Raw genomic sequence first — 20,805 nt, 5'->3', positions numbered from 1 at the left:
AACAAAACCAGAAAGGCTTCAGGTAAATAGAGATGGCTATGACTTTGTGTTAATACTTTTTTTAATCAACCCTATAGTCAAAACAAATACAGGCTGAATTTTAACCACAGAACAAGACCTTTACCTGAACATCACTTATATTTTTTTCCTGAAATAAAGCAAGCTTTTAAAGTTAACAGTCTCATTACTGGCAGCTTTTAGATCAGTAGAATAATCTTCCCAGCATGCTCAATGATTTCATACAGGGATTACCTTTGTGAAATGTTTGGTTGAAAGAACACCTTCCTTGACTGAATCAAGAACTAAGTTACAAGAGGCCAGTGCTATTACAGATGTTAGTTTCTGATAAAAATTGGACTACCAAAGGGGATTAACTAGACAATTTGCCGTTACTGAGTGGCCATGTCAGTCAGAGACCAGTCAGGAAAAGTACACCAATCATTTTAAACAGGAAATTAAATATAAGGATGTTCTTAAACAGGAATTGGAGAACTATCGTGACAAAAATGGGATACTGAGATAAGAAAGCAATAATAACCACAAGGAGTAGGTACCACCCCACGTACCCAAGACCACCAGTAGTTTTGATGATTTGCCAAGGATTCACAGGACTCAACATATAGTTGTGCTCATAGTTATGATTTATTACAGTGAAAGAATACAAAGCAAAATTGGTTAAGGGAAAAGGAGCATGTGGGATGTCTGGGGGAACCAAGTGCAACCTTCCAAGGGTCCTTTCCCAGTGAAGTCTTGGAATCATACAGGACATGCTTCATTGTTCTGACAAGTTCTGACAGTGTGTGTGAAATGTTGCCAACCAGAGAAGCTCATAGAGACTCAGTGCCCAGGGTGTTTGTGGGGGCTGATCACATAGGCACCCTCTACCTGGCACGTAGCCAAATTCCAGACTCCACAAGGAAAGCTGATGTTCAGCGTAACCTACATTGCTTGCACAGTTTAGGCACAGCGAGACAGTTCTGGGAATGGTGGCAACCCACCTGAAATTCAAGTTCCCAAATGTCAGCCCAAGGCCAACCTTGTAAGCAGGTCTTTCAAAGGATAGCTGGCAGGCCTGTCTCTTCCCCGCAACGCTGCTCTGGGCTGGGGGAACAAGGAAGAAGTTGTGGTTATTCGAACTTAGAAACTTGGTGGAGGGGTCCTGCAATGCTGGACCCTGATCTCTGAGGCGAGGGCATTGCTTGGCTGGTGCTAGTGCCTAAGAAGTGTGGAGGAGCACACCCCCTACTGCCAAACCCCACAGAGCTTGGACTCACTCTCTGAGGAGGAAACACTGGTTGATATGGGTGCATCTGAGGCCTGTTTGAATCAGTCCTTCAGCACACATTTACTAAGACCTTAGGAAACAAGTTTAGGAATGTTAAGCTACTTGCACAAACTAGCAAGCAGTGCAGCCAGCCAGTAAACCCTTGTTTTCTGACTTAGAGTCAGAATGCTCTTTTATGCTGTATGACTTCTTTTTTGAGGAAGACGAGCCCTGGGCTAACATCTGCTGTCAATCTTCCTCTTTTTTCTGAGGAAGACTGGCCCTGAGCTAAGATCCGTGCCCATCTTCCTCTACTTTCTATGTGGGACGCCTACCACAGCTTGCCAAGCGGTGCCATGTCCACACCCGGGATCCAAACCGGCAAACCCCGGGCCGCCAAAGTGAAACATGCGAACTTAACAGCTGCACCACCCAGCCAGCCCTGCTGTATGACTTCTTGAAAGATGTAGCAGCAGCATTGTAATACTGAAATATTACAACTGTTTTTTGAAACAGCTCAATTAGGGGCCAGCCCCGTGGCTGAGTGGTTAAGTTCACATGCTCCGCTTTGGTGGCGCAGGGTTTTGCTGGTTTGGATCCTGGGCGTGGACATGGCACCACTCATCGGGCCATGCTGAGGCGGAATCCCACATGCCACAATTAGGAGGGCCCACAACAAAAAATATACAACTATGTACTGGGGCGCTTGGCGGAGAAAAAGGAAAAATAAAATCTTAAAAAAACCCAACTCAATTAGAGTTAGTCCAAATTAGAAATCTGAGCAAGTGATTCAAACTGGAAATTTGATCATGAGAAAAAAAGATGATTGACTACCCTGGGAGGGCCAGAAAGGATGACAACATAGTTTAGAGGCTTTTCTTGGATTTCCAGACCCAGAAGTTTTTAGTTCAGGGCACTCAGAGTTTATCAAGAAAGCAGATTCTTCCTGGTTGTGTGACCAGCCTCTTATGTAATTCTGGAATTCCTCTTTTGCTACTCCCTGCCACCCACTGTGGCATCTAGCCCCACAGAACCGCTTCTAGATCCTCTACAGACACGGTGGTGTTTGTTGACTACACTGTCCTCTCACCCTAGGAATTAGACATAGGTAGCATGGTTTGATATTTCTGTACAGTCCTCCTAGAATACCACAAACATCTCTCTAACTACTCCGAACACTTTGTATTATAATTGCTTCTATGTGTCTTTCTCCTTGACCTGGACTATAAAGCAGCTGAAATATTGGAGTTCTGTGGGTTTTTTTTTTTAAGTGTATCACTGCAAATTTTATTCAGAAACCCGTCTTTGTTTTTTGCTTTCCGTTTTTTTCTGGGAAAGAATCACCCCAAGCTAACATCTGTTGCCAATCCTCCTCTTCCTGTCCTTTTATTTTTTCTGTTTTTTCTTTTCCCTTTCTTTCCCTTTTTTCCTCCCCAAAGCCCCAGGACATAGTTCTATATTCTGGTTGTAAGTCCTTCTAGTTCTTCTATGTGAGCTGCTGCCACAGCATGGCTACTGACAGAACCTGGGCCGCCGAAGCAGAGCACACCGGACCCCAACCGCTAGGCCATGAGGGCTGGCTCACTATGTTTTTTTTAAGATTTTGTTTTTCCTTTTTCTCCCCAAAGCCTCCCGGTACATAGTTATGTATTTTTAGTTGTGAGTCCGTCTAGTTGTGGCATGTGGGTTGCCGCCTCAGCATGGCCCAATGAGCAGTGCCATGTCCGCACCCAGGATCCAAACCGGCGAAACCCCAGGCCACCCAAAGCGGAGCGCGTGAACTTAACTACACAGCCACGGGGCCAGCCCCTGTGTTTTGTTTGTTTGTTTGTTGTTTTTTGAATTTTTAGTGAGTTAATGATAGGTTACAATCTTGCAACATTTCAGTTGTACATTATTGTTTGTCAGTCATGTTGTAGGTGCACCCCTTCACCCTTTGTGCCCACCCCCCACCCCATCTTTCCCCTGGTAGCCACTAATCTGTTCTCTTTGTCTGCATTTTTAAATTCCTCATATGAGTGGAGTCATACAGAGATTGTCCTTCTCTATCTGGCTTCTTTCACTTAACATAATTCCCTCAAGGTCCATCCATGTTGCAAATGGGACGATTTTGTTCTTTTTTATGGCTGAGTAGTATTCCATTGTATATATGTACCACATCTTCTTTATCCAATCATCTGTTGATGGACACTTAGGTTGCTTCCATGTCTTGGCTATTGTAAATAATGCTGCAATAAACATTGAGGTGCATAGGACTTTTGGAATTGCTGACTTCAAGCTCTTTGGGTAGATACCCAGTAGTGGGATAGCTGGGTCGTATGGTAGTTCTATTTTTAGTTTTTTGAGGAATCTCCATACTGTTTTCCATAGTGGCCGCACCAGTTTGCATTCCCACCAGCAGTGTATGAGGGTTCCTTTTTCTCCACAACCTCTCCAACATTTGTTACTATTAGTTTTAGATATTTTTGTCATTCTAATGGGTGGAAGATGATGCCTTAGTGTAGTTTTGATTTGCATTTCCCTGATGATCAGCGATGATGAACATCTTTTCATGTGCCTATTGGCCATCCATATATCTTCTTTGGAGAAATGTCTGTTCATGTCTCCAGCCCATTTTTTGATTGGGTTGTTTGATATTTTGTTATTGAGTTGTGAGAGTTCTTTATATATTATGGATATTAAGCCTTTGTCAGATGTATGACTTGCAAATATTTTTTCCCAGTTAGTGGGTTGTTTTTTGTTTCAATCGTGTTTTCATTTGCCTTGAAGAAGCTCTTTAGTCTGATGAAGTCCCATTTGTTTATTCTTTCTATTGTTTCCCTTCTCTGAGAAGGCATGGTGTCCGAAAAGATCCTTGTAATACTGATGTCAAAGAGTGTACTGCCTACATTTTCTTCTAGAAGCCTTATGGTTTCAGGTCTCAGCTTTAGGTCTTTGATCCATTTTGAGTCTATTTTGGTGAATGGTGAGAAAGAATGTTCAATTTTCATTCTTTTACATGTGGCTTTCCAGTTTTCCCAGCACCATTTGTTGAAAAGACTTTCTTTTCTCCATTGTATGCCCTCAGCTCCTTTGTCAAAGATAAGCTGTCCATAGATGTGTTGTTTTATTTCTGGGCTTTCAATTCTGTTCCATTGATCTGTGCACCTGTTTTTGTACCAGTACCATGCTGTTTTCATTACTGTAGCTTTGTAGTATCTTTTGAAGTCAGGGATTGTGATGCCTCCTGTTTTGTTCTTTTTCCTCAGGATTGCTTTAGAAATTCGGGGTCTTTTGTTGCCCCATATGAATTTTAGGATTCTTTGTTCTAATTCTGTAAAGAATGTCATTGGGATTCTGATTGGGATGGCATTGAATCTGTAGATTGCTTTAGGTAGAATGGACATTTTAACTATGTTTATTCTTCCAATCCATGTACATGGAATGTCTTTCCATCTCTTTATGTCGTCATCCATTTGTTTCAGAAAGACCTTGTAATTTTCATTGTATAGATCTTTCACTTCCTTAGTTAAATTCACCCTGAGGTATTTTATTCTTTTTGTAGCCATGGTGAATGGTATTGTGTTCTTGAGTTCTTTTTCTGTTAGTTTGCTATTAGAATATAGAAATGCTACTGATTTATGCAAATTGATTTTATACCCTGCAACTTTGCTGTAGTTGTTGATTACTTCTAAAAGTTTTCCAATGGATTCTTTGGGGTTTTCTATATATAAGATCATGTCGTCTGCAAACAGCAAGAGTTTCACTTCTTCCCTCCCTATTTGGATTCCTCTTATTCCTTTTTCTTGCCTGATTGCTCTGGCCAGGACCTCCAGTACTATGTTAAATAAGAGTGGTGATAGAGGGCATCCTTGTCTCGTTCCTGTTTTCAGGGGGATGGCGCTCAGTTTTTGTCCATTGAGTATGATGTTGGCTATGGGTTTGTCATATGTGGCCTTTATTATGTTGAGGTAGTTTCCTTCTATGCCCATTTTGTTCAGAGTTTTTATCATAAATAGCTGTTGGATCTTGTCAAGTGCTTTCTCTGCATCTATTGAGATGATCATGTGGTTTTTATTCCTCAGTTTGTTGATGTGGTGTATCACGTTGATTGATTTGCGGATGTTGAACCATCCCTGTGTCCCTGGTATGAATCCCACTTGATCATGATGTATGATTCTTTTGATGAATTGCTGAATTCTGGTTGCCAAAATTTTGTTTAGAATTTTTGCATCTATGTTCATCAGCAATATTGGCCTGTAGTTCTCTTTTTTCGTGCTGTCCTTGTCAGGTTTTGGTATCAGTGTGATGTTGGCCTCGTAGAATGTGTTAGGAAGTGTTCCATCCTCCCTAATTTTTTGGAATAGCTTGAAAAGTATAGGTATTAAATCCTCTCTGAAAGTTTGGTAGAATTCTCCAGGAAAGCCATCTGGTCCTGGGATTTTATTCTTTGGGATGTTTTTGATTGCTGTTTCAATCTCTTTCCTTGTGACTGGTCTGTTGAAATTGTCTGCTTCTTCTTGAGTGAGCTTTGGGAGGTTGTAGGAGTCCAAGAATTTATCCATTTCCTCTAGGTTATCCATTCTGTTGGCATATAGTTTTTTGTAATATTCTCTTATAATCTGTTGTACTTCTGCGGAGTCTTTTGTTATTTCTCCTCTTTCATTTCTGATTTTGTTTATTTGAGCTTTCTCCCTTTTTTTCTTTGTAAATCTGGCTAGGGGTTTGTCAATTTTATTTATCTTCTCAAAGAACCAGCTCTTTGTTTTATTGATCCTTCCTACTGCCTTTTTCGTTTTAATAGCATTTATTTCTGCTCTGATTTTTATTATTTCTCTCCTGCTGACTTTGGGCTTTGTTTGTTCTTCTTTCTCTAATTCGGTTAGGTTTAGTTTAAGATTGCTTATTTGGGATTTTTCTTGTTAAGATGTGTCTGTATTGCAATGAATTTTCCTCTTAATACAGCTTTTGCTGTAACCCATATGAGTTGGTATGGCATGTTATCATTTTCATTGCTCTCCAGGTATTTTTTGATTTCTTCTTTAACTTCTTCGATGATCCATTGCTTATTCAATAGCGTATTGTTTGGTCTTCACATCCTTGTGTCTTTCTCAGCTTTTTTCTTGTGATTAATTTCTAGCCTTATAGCATTATGATTGGAGAAGATGCTTGTTATTATTTCAATTTTTTTAAATTTGTGGGGGCTTATTTCCCAACATATGGTCTATCCTTGAGAATGTTCCATGCGCACTTGAGAAGAATGTGTATTCTGCTGTTTTTGGATGAAGTGTTCTATATATGTCTATTAAGTCCAATTGTTTTAGCTTTTCGTTTAGCTCCACTATTTGCTTGTTGATGTTTTCTCTGGATGATCTGTCCATTGATGTGAGTGGGGTGTTGAGGTCCCCTACTATTATTGTGTTGTTTTTAACGTTTTCCTTTAGGTCTGTTAATAGTTGCTTTATGAACTTTGGTGCTCTTGTGTTGGGTGCATAGATATTTATAAGCGTTATTTCTTCTTGATGAAGTGTCCCTTTGATCATTATATCTTGTCCCTCTGTGTCTCTCTTTACCTGCCTTATTTTGAAATCCGTTTTGTCTGATTTAAGTATTGTGACACGTGCTGTCTTTTGTTTGCTATTAGCTTGAAGTATTGTCTTCTACCCCTTCACTCTGAGCCTGTGTTTGTCCTTGGAGGTGAGGTGTGTTTCCTGGAGGCAACAAATTGTTGGATCTTGTTCTTTAATCCATTTTGCCACTCTGTGTCTTTTTATTGGCGAGTTCAATCCGTTTACATTGAGGGTGATTACTGATGCATGAGGGCTTAATGCTGTCATTCTGTCGCTCATTATCCGATTTTCCTGCGTTACCTTTGTTTCTCGTCCTGTGTGTTTTAGCCTACCCATTGACTTCTGCAATTTCTTATGCTGGGTTTCTTAGATTTTTCCTTATTTATGTTTTGTGTTTCTGTTCTCTGTTTTAGTTTAGTGGCTAGCCTGAAGTTTGTATTTAGAATCTCGTGTATAATATAGTGCATTTTCTGGTGGTCTCTTACTTACTTGGCCTAGACGGATTTAGTCCCTTTCCTCTTCCCCTCCAAAATTATTATTTTCATCTCTTATTCCAACTTGTGTTATGAGTTTGTGGTTAGAGTGATAAGATCGTCTTTGCTTTGGTGACTTCCTTCCCTTTATCCTAATGCTATAGTTGAATATTTGCTATCCTATTCTGGTTCTATCTATTTGTCTCCCCTCTCTGGTTTGTGACCCCTTTCTCCCTTTTTTTCTTTTTTCAGGTATGAGAGCCTTCTTGAGGATTTCTTGTAGTGGAGGACTTTTGGTTACAAATTCCCTTAACTTTTGTTTGTATGGAAAAGATTTAATTTCTCCCTCATATCTGAAGGATATTTTTGCTGGATAGAGTATTCTTGGCTGAAGATTTTTATCTTTTAAAGTTTTGAATATGTCATTCCGTTCTCTCCTAGCTTGTAAGGTTTCTGTAGAGAAATCCCCAGAAAGTCTGATAGGAGTTCCTTTGTAGGTTATTTTCTTCTGTCTTCCTGCCCTGAGTATTCTTTCTTTGTCATTCATTTTTGCCATTTTTACTACTATATGCCTTGCAATAGGTCTTTTTACATTAACAAATCTAGGAGATCTGAAAGCTTCCTCCACACACATTTCTCCCTCAATCCCTAGATTTGGGAAGTTCTCTTCCATAATTTCGTTAAGCACACTTTCTGCTCCATTTTCCTTTTCCACACCCTGCGGTATTCTGATAATTCTTAAATTGGTTTTCCTCATTGAATCTGCTATTTCTCGGAGATTATTATCATTCTTTTTAATTCTTAGTTCTCTTTCTTCCTCTTTCTGGAGCCATTCAGCCTGTCTATCTTCGATTATGCTAATTTGCTCCTTTATGGTGTCTACATGGCCATTCACGGAATCCGTATTCTGTTTTATCTGATCCATTGTATTTTTCATCTCTGATATTTCTGATTGATTCTTCTTTATAGTTTCTATCTCTTTTGTGAAGTATCTCCAGAACTTGTTCACTTGTTTCTCTATATTTCCCTTTACCTCATTGAGTTTTTTGATGATAGCTACTCTGATTTCATTTTCACTTAGTTTACCTATTTCCAAGTCCTCAGGACCTACTTCTGTGTTTTTATTGCTTTCCTTCTGGTCTGGAGCTTTTATAAATTGCTGGATGGTAGAGGAGCTGTTTTTGCGCATGCTGCTATTATTTGGTTGCAGTTACAGTCTGTCGCCCCTAGATGGAGGTTGAGAGTCTTGTGTTCTGAGCCCTCCACCTTGAGCTGTGATGGCGGGCATGCACTGTGGGTTGGGGGAGGAGGGTCACTTTCTCTCGCGGGCTGACCTGGCTTCCAGTCAGCTCTCCCTCTCTGGTCTCCCAGGGCCCCGGCTTGATGGGGTCCCTGCACACAGAAGCTTTCCCCAATTAGCAGGTTTCCACTGCACAGGCGGTGGGAGTCCTGGATGATCCCTGGACGTGTGGCCCCTCCCCAGCTCCTTCCCTCACCCGCGGCAGCGATCCCAGTCTCTAGGGGAGGGAGTGAAGTTCTCTCTTACCCTGTTCCAGCTCCTCCAAGGGCGGCTTCAGCCTCTCTGACCTCTGTCATTTTGCTGCTGTGGGTCTCTGACAATCTCTGTATTAGAGTTACTGGTTGAAATTCAGTTGTTCCAAGTTGTACTTGTAGTTTGGAGGGGAGAGAGTCATCCCAGGTCAGCTTACCCTGCCATTTCGCTGATGTCACCAATCAAACCCTCTGTTTTGTTTTTTAATATAGCTGTCTTAGTAGGGATGAAATGGTGTTTCATTTTAGTCTTGATTTGCATTTCTCTGTTGGGTAGGGATGTTAAACATCTTTTCATGTGCTTATTGGCCATTTGTTTATCTTCTTTGGAGAAATGTCTATTCAAGTCTTTTACCCATTTTTTAATTGTGTTGGGTTTTGTTGTTAAGTTGTAGGAGTTCTTATATATTTTGGATATTTAATCCCTTATCAGATATATGATTTGCAAATATTTTCTCCTGTTCTATGTGTGAGATAATAGAAATATATATTGGTCTCCGTCCCTGGTTCCTGGGTACAGAGCTCCTAAAAACACTTGTAAATTCCTAAGTGATAAGAGCACTAGGAGTATCTCTTGTTCTAATATTTGGTCTTTGACCCTGTCCCTGACACAGGATTTCTAAATCCCCTATAAATTCCTAAGCAATAAGAGCACTACAAGCATCTTTCATTCTATTGAGGCGACTGAGTGGGCTTCTGGATGGCTCCTCAATGGAGACTGGTCACCAGAAAGACCAAGCCATGATTAGAAGCTTGGGATTTTCAGCCTTGCCCTCCACTTCTCCAGAGAGGGGAGAGGGGCTGGAAATGGAGTTAATCATTGATCATGCCTGTGTGAGGAAGCCTCCATAAAACCCCAATAGTGTGTGGTGCAGAGAGATTCTAGATTGGTGAACACATCCACATTTATTTCTTTTTCTGACCATGGAACAGTAGGGATCTGTCTGCCTTCTCCCAGAATTCAGATACAGATGAGAAAAGAGGCTTTGATATGCGGTGCATGGTAGCAGGCCACTTGTAAAGAATTAGCAGCTCTTGGGCTCCACTTCAAGCTTCCTGAATCACTCTGGAGTTTGGGTTCACAGCCTGCACTTTTAAGAAGCTCCTCAGGGGATCTGGGTGCTCTTAGAGTTTGAGAATCTGCATTAGTGGGAGAGAAAGGAGGTTTCAGAACTGGCAGCACAGGCGTGTGCCCTCCCTATGACCCGTCCCCCCCCCCCCCCCCCCGCCTTTCCCCCTGCCAAATTCCACAGACAGAGATTCCTGGAAAGGCATAACCATTTGTAAATTGCAATGAAGGAGAAAAAGAGACTTTAAAAGTTATTTTCAATTAGTCACCATTCCAAGAAAGCAAATGTTTTTTGAGAATTTTGGGAAGGGGCATTTGCCAACCCATGTGCTACCTATGTACTATCCATGTACTTGAAGGTCAAGAGAGCAGGACCAGTGTGTCCCTCACTCCTCACTACTGCTTCAAGACCACTGTTTACCCACCTTTTTGTTAAAGACCAAATTTCTTTGAGGTTTATATCCTTAGGGGATAGTGTCATCTCTTTCTGGCTGCATCACTGTCATCCCATGGAGACACTTGTGTACACTTGTAGTCGATGCTATATGGTGGGCTGCCCAGAGACCCTTCTTTCTCCCCTCATAACCAGAGCTGTTGGGAGTTCTGTCAAGGACAGCTCTCGGATGCATCCCTTTCTGGGGATTGCTTGTAGTTAAAAGAAAGCTGCCTCTCCCAAGGTCATGCCCTCTTCCTGGGGAAGCGCACACCCCAAATCTTATTGATATGGGAGTATAAGAGCCCAACTTTCTTGCCTCAGTTTAGGACAACTGTGAAGGGCCATCTCATCTCCAGAGTTCCCCACAGAATTGGTTGAGGTCTTTGTTGCAACTGTGGCAGGTCAACTTCTTCCTCTTCCTAGTTCTTTTTTCTTTTTTCTTTTTCTTCTTTTTATTTTTTTAAAGATTGGCACCTCAGCTAACAACTGTTGCCAACCTTCTCTCTTTTTTTTTTCCCTGCTTTTCCCCCCGCAAATCTCCCCAGTACATAGTTGCATATTTTAGTTGTGGGTCCTTCTAGTTGTGGCATGTGGGACAGCACCTCAGCATAGCCTGATAAGTGGTACCATGTACATGCCCACGATCCGAACCAGTGAAACCCTGGGCTGCCGAAGCAGAGTGCTTGAACTTAACCACTGGGCCACGAGGCTGGCCCTGTCTTCCCAGTTCTGATTCCTTCAGTGCCTTAAAGGTGTTGATCCTGAGAGGATTCCCTGACAAACTTATTGCATGCAGATCTCCACCTCAGAGTCTGCTTCATAGGGAACCCAACCTGTGATTCAAGAAAGAATACACTAAAATGGGGTTTTGAGATCTGGATCACGTGCAGTCTGGCTGGCAGTGAGGACCCTCTCACTGGTGATGGGCGAAGCACTAATAGCTCCTGTTGTGATCTTGGGAGAAAGACACTGAGAGCTTGGAGTGATTAATCACTAATTAAAAGTTGTGTAAAAGCTGGAGGGCATCCTTAGTAGCATATAAAGAGAGTTTCATTGTCTGCAATAAAAAAGCTGATGGTCAGGTCCAGGACTTAACATTAAGAGTAACAGAGTTCCAGGGGGTGGCCCAGTGGCGTATTGGTTAAGTTCGGCCTTCTGCTTTGGCAGCCTGAGGTTCACTGGTTTGGATCCCGGGCACAGACCTACACACTGCTTATCAAGCTGTGTTGTGGCAGGTGTCCCAGATATAAAACAGAGGAAGATTGCCACAGGTGTTAGCTCAGGGCCAGTCTTCCTCAGCCAAAAGAGAAGGATTGGCTGTGGATGTTAGCTGAGGGCTAATCTTCCTCACATACACACAAAAAGTAACAGAGCTCCAGGGACCAGCCCAGTGGCATAGTGGTTAAGTTCATGCCCTCTGCTTCAGCAGCTCAGGGTTTGTGGATTCAGATCCTGGGTGTGGACCTAGCACTGCTTGTCAAGCCACGCTGTGGCAGTGTCCCACATACAACACAGAAGAAGATTGGCACACAAGTTAGCTCAGCGACAATCTTCCTCAAGAAAAAAGAGGAAGAGTGGCAACAGATATTAGCTCAGGGCCAGTCTTCCTCAGCAAAAACAAAGAGAGAGAGAGAGTAATAGAGCTCCAAAAGTGGACAAAATTTCCAGCCTCAGCATGTCTCTTACACAAAGTGAGGGCCCTGACTGGGAAGGATTACAGTCCTAAGAAACAGGACAAGGACATCTGGGTCAGTGCACTCAAGAAACTTGAAATCCTAGATTCCCCTGAGTCCTCTGGGCCTACAGAAGTGGCCTAATCCTCCCTGTTACGAAGCTAGTGCTTCCTTTTCTGTTGAAGAAGATACAGAGACCTCTGACTTATAAGACAACAGGTGTTCCTCTCAGGAACTTTCCTTACTTTCCCTCTTGGACATCAGATCAATAACTGGGATTAAGTCATATATCAGTTGGCCCAGGAAATGCTGGGCCTACTAAGGGAGGAAAGGGACATCTCAAAGGAGCCGAAGGACCTAGCCAATATGTACCATCAAGAGCTGGAAGATGACATAAGGAACTAAATTCTGAGGGTCCTAGATCAGGGGGCACGGGTGGGTGGTAGAACATAATGTTGGATAGGGAGGGTTTATCAGTATGGGAGCACTATCCACGATATGGAATACCCTGATGAGGATCCAGGGAGGCAAGGCTAACACGCTACTAGGATAGCTCTTAGACACTCAGAGAAAGCAACAGCCCACATTAAGTGGTATAGAAACGGCAGAACTGTGGAAGATAGTGGAAGCAGTGATGAAAAGGCTCAGAGAAGTGCGTATGGTAGAGTAGATATTCTATGCTAAGGCTAGAAAACTTACCAGATGACTGTGTTCAACGGGAAGGCTCAGAGGACACTGTTCCCTTAAACAATAAGGAAAGTGAGAGGGGCACCAGCATCCCTGAACAGGACCGAGACTAGGGTTGAAGTGAGTGAGGTACTTACCTGAGGTGCAAAATTTAACGGGGTGCCAAAAAGCTCAGTAACTAAGATAAATAACATTTTAATATTGAAAAAAATTTAAATCAAAATTAATGCAGAAAAATTCACGATGAACACGACATCAAAATTTGAAATAACAACAGGATCAATATTGCTGATTTTTCCTTTTGCCTCAGACTCCAAAAAGGCTCAGCTCAGCACTGTCACTCATGGTGGCTGTCCTTTACAGGCCTCAGGTGATAGCAGCAGATAGTTACAGAGCTGAGCTCCATGATAGCAATGGGGATGATGAGAGTCCAAAGTGGAAGCCAAGTGGGGATGCTTAACCGTCAGAAGCAAAGTGGTCACAATTACAACCAGCACAAGGTCGGGATGTCTGCCCAGAGGGTCCTGACCTACAGAAAGATACGGAGATGGTTAATGCAACAGCGTGTGCTTAGAAGCAGGATTGATGGGCAGCCTATGAGGGTGTTGTTCAATCTATACAACCAAGAGAAATCAAGGATGGGATGGATGTTCAGGAGGTTGAAGGCAGCTATTCCAGTAAAAAAAAGATAGTGATCCTTTAACTAACTTTCAGACCTAGAACTATTTGATTTCAGACCATTTGATTGAAAGAGAAGCTAGGTCCCCTGGAAGAAGGATGATGTAACACCATGGTAAGTATGTGTTAATGAATGCCCTAGTACTTCCCCAAAGGCACTTGCTCTGGCAACTATATACTGGAAAAAGTGGAATAACCTAATGTTTTGAGGGCTGTGGACACAGTGTCCAACTTGACATCGATACCCAAAGTGTCATAGTGGCCCTTGTTGGGGTGTATATGGTCATAAATGGAGTCCTTACTCAGGTCTGGCTCCAAGTACCAAGTGTCATTTCCCGAGTTCCCAAATGTATAATTGGAATTAACATACTTAGGAGTTGGCCAAACTCCCATATTGGTTCCTTGGCCTGTGGAATAAGAACATAGTTGGGAAGGCTACTGAACAGTTCCCTCCACACCCTGCCAAGATAGTAAATTAAAAAATCATTATCATATGCTAGGAAATACAGCAGAGATTAGTGTCTTAAAGATCTAAAGAATGCAAGGATGGCTGTCCCTATCATATCTACACTGAGGTCTGGCCCTTACAAAGGCTACACAGATTCTGGAGGATGACAGTGAACTATCACAAATTCAACCAAGTAGTAGCCCCAGTTGCAGTTGCTGTGCGAGATGTGGTATCTAGAGCAGATTAACATGACCTCAAGTACATGGTAAGCAGATATTGATTTGATGAAAGAGCTGTTTTCCATCCCTAATGATAAGGATTTAAAAGTGTGCATTCTTTTGGGCTGGACAACAGTATACATTTTAAGTTTTACCCCTGGATTATGTTATTAACTCTCCCGTAAGATAGGCTAAAATAATAACTCTTTCATGATATAGTCTTAAGGGACTTGGACATACAGCTGACCATCTTATTAGTCTATCATATTGATGGCATTGTATTAATCACATTAATCAGACTAGATGACCAGGAAATGGTAAGTACATTGGAGGTTGGAAAGACGCAGATGCTCCGGAGGGTGGAGGGGACACCCAGTGAAAATTAAGGGAGCGCTCCATTAGTGATACTTTTAGGGCAGGATTTCTCAGTGGTGGCACTATTGACATTCTGGGCCAGAAAATTCTTTGTTTTGGGGAGCTTTCCTGTACAACATAGGATGTTGAACAGTATCCCTGGCCTCTAGATGCCAGTAATCTCTCCCTTTAAGTTGCTTTAGGTGTTAACAGTCCAGTTCAGGGAGAAAGACACATAGGAACAGTTAGAATACAAAGTGGTTAGAGTAGTTAGATGTTAGTGGGACTTTAGGAGCACAGCATAGCAATATCAAAGCATGCTATCTATATCTCACTCCTATGGTAAGATTTCCAGGGTAGGGAGACATCTAGTCAGTCTTATAGGATGAGAAGGAGTTAGCCAGGTGAAAGAGAGTAGAGGAGAGGAGGAGGGGAATAGGAAGGAGGACCCTCAAGGAAAAGAGGATATAGTTGTGATAACTAAAAATGTCTCTAGACATTGCCAAGTATCCCTGGGGGACAAAGTCACTTCCACGTGAGACCTGATTTAGGGGCATAGTGGACTGGGGCAGGCCTGGACATCCCTCCAAAGTAAAGGACAAACTATTGCACCTTATACTTCCCACCACTAAGAAGAAAGTATTAATAGGTCTCTTTGGGTTCTGGCCGGCATAAAGAACTGCTGGCTTTGTACTGTAGCTATTGTTGTTACTATTACTGCCAACTTCTCTAGGTTGATTCTGGTACCTGCCTACAATAGAGCATCTGTCACTGACCCCAGAACCCTAGTCTGCCCAACATCCCTTACCCTGTTTCACAAATCCTATTTCTCTGGTCATGACCATCCCACCTTCTTCACCTCCTACCAATTTCCCAGTTCAGCTAGTGACCACAGCCAGCTTAAGCTGAATCATTAGTGACAATATTTCCTGCTCTTGTGTTGTACATCTATCATTGAGAATCCAGTAGCAAAAATTCTGTGGCAGGTCTCTTTGAGAGGCAGTAGAAAGCAGGGAAGTTTGGAAGATTCCTTCATTCAACATTCATTTATTCATTCAACAGTGTAGTACTGCCAGGTACCACAGGTATCTGGCCTCATCTCATGCCACTCTTGCCCCTTTACTCCACTCTAGACACACCAACCTTCTTGCTGTTCTTGGAACACCCCCAGCTCATTTCCACCTTGGCACATTTACATTGGCTATGTCTGGAATATTCTTCCCCCAAATCCTCATTCCCTTACATCATTTAGTTATCTGCTCAAATGTCATCCCCTCAGATAGCCCACCTTTTCTGTCCATCCTGTCCTGCCATCCTGCCCACTCTCCCCTTATTCTGCTTTATTTTTCTTCATAGCACTTGACAGTACCTGAAATTATGCAAACACACACACACACATAGATTTTTAATCTCTCTCCTTCAAAGACTCTAAGCCCCATGAGAACAGTGTCTTGTTCAACATTGTATTCTCAGCATCTAAGATAATGTCTAGATGGCAACTAGACTTTAGTGGTAAACAAGATGCAGTCTATACAGAAGTCGAAATATAATGTACCTTTGAAATGTATATAATATTATAAGCCAGTAAAAAACAACAGAAATAAATAATGTACGGCATATGATAGATCCTCAATAAATAACATTTTAAAAAATTTTTTAGTCAGAATTCTTTTTTTTTTTGAGGAAGATTAGCCCTGAGCTAACATCTGCTGCCAATCTTCCTCTTTTTGCTGAGGAAGACTGGCCCTGAGCTCACATCTGTGCCCATCTTCCTCCATTTTATATGTGGGACGCCTACCACAGCATGGCTTGCCAAGTGGTGCCATGTCTGCACCCGGGATCTGAACCGGTGAACCCTGGGCCACGGAAGTGGAACGTGCACACTTAACTGCTGCACTACTGGGCCAGCCCCAATAAATATTTTTTGAATGAATGGTGAATTTTCCCTTTGGTATTTGTATCAATCAGGGTTCAACTGTAGAAACAGACCAGTAGGAGATACATATTAAGAGATTTATTGCAAGGAATTTGTTTATGCAATTGTAGGCACTGTAGGGCAGGCCATCAGGCTGGAACTGTTGGGCACAGGCTGAAGCTGTGTCCACAGGTGGAATTTCTTCTTCATCAGGGAAGCCTCAGTTCTGCTCTTAAGGCCTTTCAACTGATTGAATCAGACCTACCCAGATTATCTAGGACCATCTCCTTTACTTAAAGTCAATTATTATGGACTTAAAACACATCTACAAAAGCGTTCATAGCCCACACCTAGATTAGTATTTGTGAGAATAACTGGAGACTGTAGCTTAGCCCAGCTGACATAGTAGACCATCACAGCATTCCAGGCATCTGATGCTTCTGTGCCACAACTCCCTTGGCTGTCTGAAACACCGACTCAGACTTGACTTATATGTGCTGTAAATCTAGCTATTTCACCATTGTGAATCAAGGAGAGCTCTTGGCTGACTTTTAACTAGAAAAAGAAGCTAGTTAATGAATTCACACTAAGATGTTGGTATACTGCTCTTCTGTTCTAGTTAGGCCTGGTTTAGCTGAAAGGAAGAGAAATCCACCCAAGCTAGCTCAAGAAAAGCAGTATTATTTAAAGAATGGGCCTTCACATGCTTGGAGCTGGAGGTGGTTCTGGATTCCAGGTGGCTGTGGGGACTCATTCTTCACTCTTGTCTTCTGTCATTAAAGTGACATTTTCCTCTGATTCTCTCTGTTTCAATAGCAACTGCCAAGTTCCTTTCATACTTCCAGTCCAAATTTCCAAGAGAAGGAATCTTGGCTCAGCCAATAACTTTTGTCATCTGTGGGCAGTGTGTCCTGTATTCTAGGCCAGGTTCTAGGTAGCCAGCCAGGTGCCTGTCTCTTCCAGGAGAAAACCCAGTGCTATTTCCCTGAGCAGAGTTTGGTCAGGTATATTGAAGCTAGAAGGGAAAGTCAGACATGACAGGCACATTGACTGACATATTCAGAACGTCATCTCAAGTTATCTTTTATTTAACTGAGTAATGCCTTACATTTTCAGAATTAAAACTCTATAGTTTTAGACTTGTAGGCATAACTGGTAGGCAGACGTAAATAGATTTTTGGCCTGGGGTAGATAGAGTCTGATATCCCTTTGATATAAGACACTTCTGGAAAACTCAACACTACAGATCAAGACTAAGGGCCATTTATCCCCTGACAGTCCTTCTTTTACCTCAGAAAAGAGGGCTTGATAAACTGTCACTGGTTTTCCTATAGCACGGAACTTCAAGGCCTTTATAGTGTCATCCCCAAAGGTAATTTGTGCAAGTTACAGCTAGCATTTAACATTCTGCAAAATTATTATATCTTGGTTTTTGTCTAGAAAAATTATGTATGCTTGCTACTTTGTAATATTTTTTTGAGACTTGGAAAAGCCAGCCTCCAAGTGCCCCTGATAAGAAAAGGAATGGATTTTTCTTTTAATTGGATGTCATCATTGTCCATTATCTAGGTCATAAAAGAGAAGGGGCCGATCATCCCTTCTGACATTTTTTTTTTAAGATTGGCACCTGAGCTAACATCTGTTGCCAATCTTTTTTTTTTTATTCTTCTCCCCAAAGCGCCCCAGTACATAGTTGTATATTATAGTTGTGAGCGCCTCTGGTTGTGCTGTGTGGGATGGCACCTCAGCATGGCCTGATGAGCGGTGCCATGTCTGCACCCAGGATCTGACTGGCAACACCCTGGGCCGCCAAAGTGGAGCGCATGAATTTAACCACTCGGCCACAGGACCGGCCCCCCTTCTGACTTTTGAAGCAAAAAACCCTCACTAGAAAAGGGTAGGAAACTCATTTTAAGTAATATCTCATTATTTATTAATATTAAAAATGGAAAGTAAAAGGTACTTATTGAAAAACCCTCGTTTCTTACTGTCTGAATGTCCAAGTCACTGTTATATTAAACACAAATTAGGGGCTGGCCAGTGGTGCAGTGGTTAAGTTCACATGTTTCGTTTTGGCGGCCCGGGGTTCGCCAGTTTGGATCCTGGGTGCGGACCTGGCACCGCTCATCAAGCCATGCTGTCGTAGGCATCCCACATATAAAGTAGAGGAAGATGGGCACGGATGTTAGCTCAGGGCCGGTCTTCCTCAGCAAAAAGAGGAGGATTGGCAGCAGTTAGGTCAGGGCTAATCTTCCTCAAAAAAAATTAAAATAAAAAAAATAAAATAAAATTGATCTCTTAAAAAAAATAAAGACAAATTAGTCTTTAGAAGAAGACTGAGAGAAGGCAGTCTCCCTTGATCTTTGTCAAAGTCTCTCACATCTCACTATCCCATATTTGCCCCTGCCCTACCAAAGTACTTAAAGCCTGGGAACCTAGAGAAGTATGCACAGAAGACAAAGTGGCCAGCAGGCGCAGCTTCTTTCTCTCCTGGAAAGACAAAGGACATGTGATACCCACTTTGCAGATGCTTTTTATTTCTTTAATACATTTTTTTCCTGTTTATAAAAATAATACATGCTTATAGCAGATTATCTGGAAAATACTAAAAATTATAAAGGAAAAAACACTCCTAATTCCATCATTCATAAACATCCACTATTAACGTTTTGGTGACTTTTCTTTGCATATATTTTTACATGACTGATTGCTTCATATATACACATTTATCATTTTTTAAAACATGAGCCAAGAAATGCAAAGTCCTTGTGATTCTTTTCATCAACATGTCTGGATTCTTTTAGTTTGTTGACTATTGATGGGTAATAAAAATATCCTTCACTAATTTCTTATTTCTCATTCTTTTTTCCTTTTATTGTTTTAAAATATGCTATTTTGCATATATAAAAGAATACATGTAATCTATGTGTAGGTTATAAACCAGATAAGGAATATCTATGGACCCTCTGCCAATCTAAGACCTAGAATTTATCAATAATTTATGTAAGAATCTACATGTTGTTCTCCTATCTCATCCCCTTCCCAAATATTGTTTAACCTAAATTAAAATAATCAAATCAAATTAAACATTTGAAAATTTTAACCCATCAAATAGTTTTTCATTGATGCTAATATAAAGCCCACTTTTTTTGTTTTGTTTGTGTGTGGGGGTGGGTTTTTTGTTTTGTTTTGTTTTGTTGGTGAGGAAGAGTGGCTGTGAGCTAACATCTGTGCCAGTCTTCCTCCTCTATTTTGCATGTGGGATGCCGCCACAGCATGGCTTGATGAGTGGTGGATGCGTAGCTGCCTGGGATCCCAGACTGCAACCCCAGCTGCTGAAGCACAGCACCTGAACCTAACCATTACGCCACCCTGGCCAGCCCCATAAAGCCCACTTTTTTGTTAGTAAAGTTTCCATTAAGTATTTGTGTTGTGAATTGACCACACTGCAAGGTATAAACTGTTTTCCTTGTGGTGGTTCTAACCTTGATCCCAACCTGTTTGCCTAGGCTGCTTCCTGTACCAGCTTCTAAATTCTTCTGTTCTGTTTCAAAGTCCAAGGCCAGTGTGACAGTCCAAGGTTTGCTAGTACTGTATAATTGATGCGTGGAAAAAAGAGACCGCCTGTATTCTGATCTTTTTAAAATTCTCGATTTAGGAATGACGTGTAGGATTAAGAGAGGCATTCATCAGTATTAATGCTGACGATCAGTGGTTTTCTAAGAACTCATGACGTGAAAAGGCTTTAAAAGGGTGGCAGAGTTCCTGCTCTGTAACTTAACTGTGTGACCTTGCACAATTTATACATACCCCCGCCCTAGTTTTTCTCTCATTTCTTAATAGGAATTACAACAACTTGCCCACCTTACTGGGCTATTTGTGAGGTTCAGTAGTGTTTGGGAGCATATGTTGTAAACGAAACTCCTACCAAATGGTAAGTCATTATTTAAAAAGAAAGAAAAATGCCCTTGAAGTACTGCGCGAAGGATGAGACTGTTCGGCCTGTTTCCGTAACTAGGCGCTGCCAACAGCTGAGACGCTCGGGAAAGCTGCTGTCTGGCCCTTAGGCGCCTTCCGTGAATGTGCAGAAAGGGGGTTTTCTTCTCGCCCCGAAACCGTAGTGTTTCTGACAGTGACTGTTCTTAACTGTCCCCGTGGAATCCACTTTCCTCCAAGACAAAGTTACCCACTACCGAACACCTAGTCCTTTCCAGTATCACCACGAAAATCGCCTCAGGATCGGACCGGCCCCTGGCTCCTCCCCCTACCCACAATGCACCTCTCCGTTCCCTATAGGTGGCTGCCCTGACTCGTGGCGCCCGGCGGAGCGCGCTCCCGCGTGGCGCATGCGCAGAGAGCAGCCCCAGCTGTTTTTCTTCGTGGCAGCGGCGACGAGCGGAAGTTCTTGGGAGCGCCAGTTCCGTCTGTGTGTTCGAGTGGACAAAATGGCGAAGATCGCCAAGACTCACGAAGGTAAGCGGTCTACCCCT

General features: G+C 42.2%; 1 protein-coding gene across 4 annotated transcripts in view; it reads left to right on the top strand.

Annotated features, from left to right (window-relative positions):
- The window catches only part of SF3B1 (splicing factor 3b subunit 1), a 59,398-nt gene that overhangs the window by 2,861 nt on the left and 35,732 nt on the right, over window positions 1-20,805 (top strand). For all 4 annotated transcript variants that reach the window (XR_011528500.1, XR_011528502.1, XR_011528501.1 and 1 more), the window contains exon 2: window positions 20,612-20,788. Coding sequence is in view for 1 of the 4 variants with exons in the window: in XM_070580489.1 (XP_070436590.1) it covers window positions 20,662-20,788 (127 nt within the window). In the remaining 3 variants the exon portion in view is untranslated. The remainder of the gene's footprint in view (window positions 1-20,611; window positions 20,789-20,805) is intronic.

Source organism: Equus przewalskii, chromosome 17 (genome assembly GCF_037783145.1).
Source record: "Equus przewalskii isolate Varuska chromosome 17, EquPr2, whole genome shotgun sequence".
Lineage (NCBI taxonomy): Eukaryota > Metazoa > Chordata > Mammalia > Perissodactyla > Equidae > Equus > Equus przewalskii.
The sequence above is the reverse complement of the archived record's forward strand: the minus strand, read 5'-3'. Positions and strand labels throughout refer to the sequence as shown.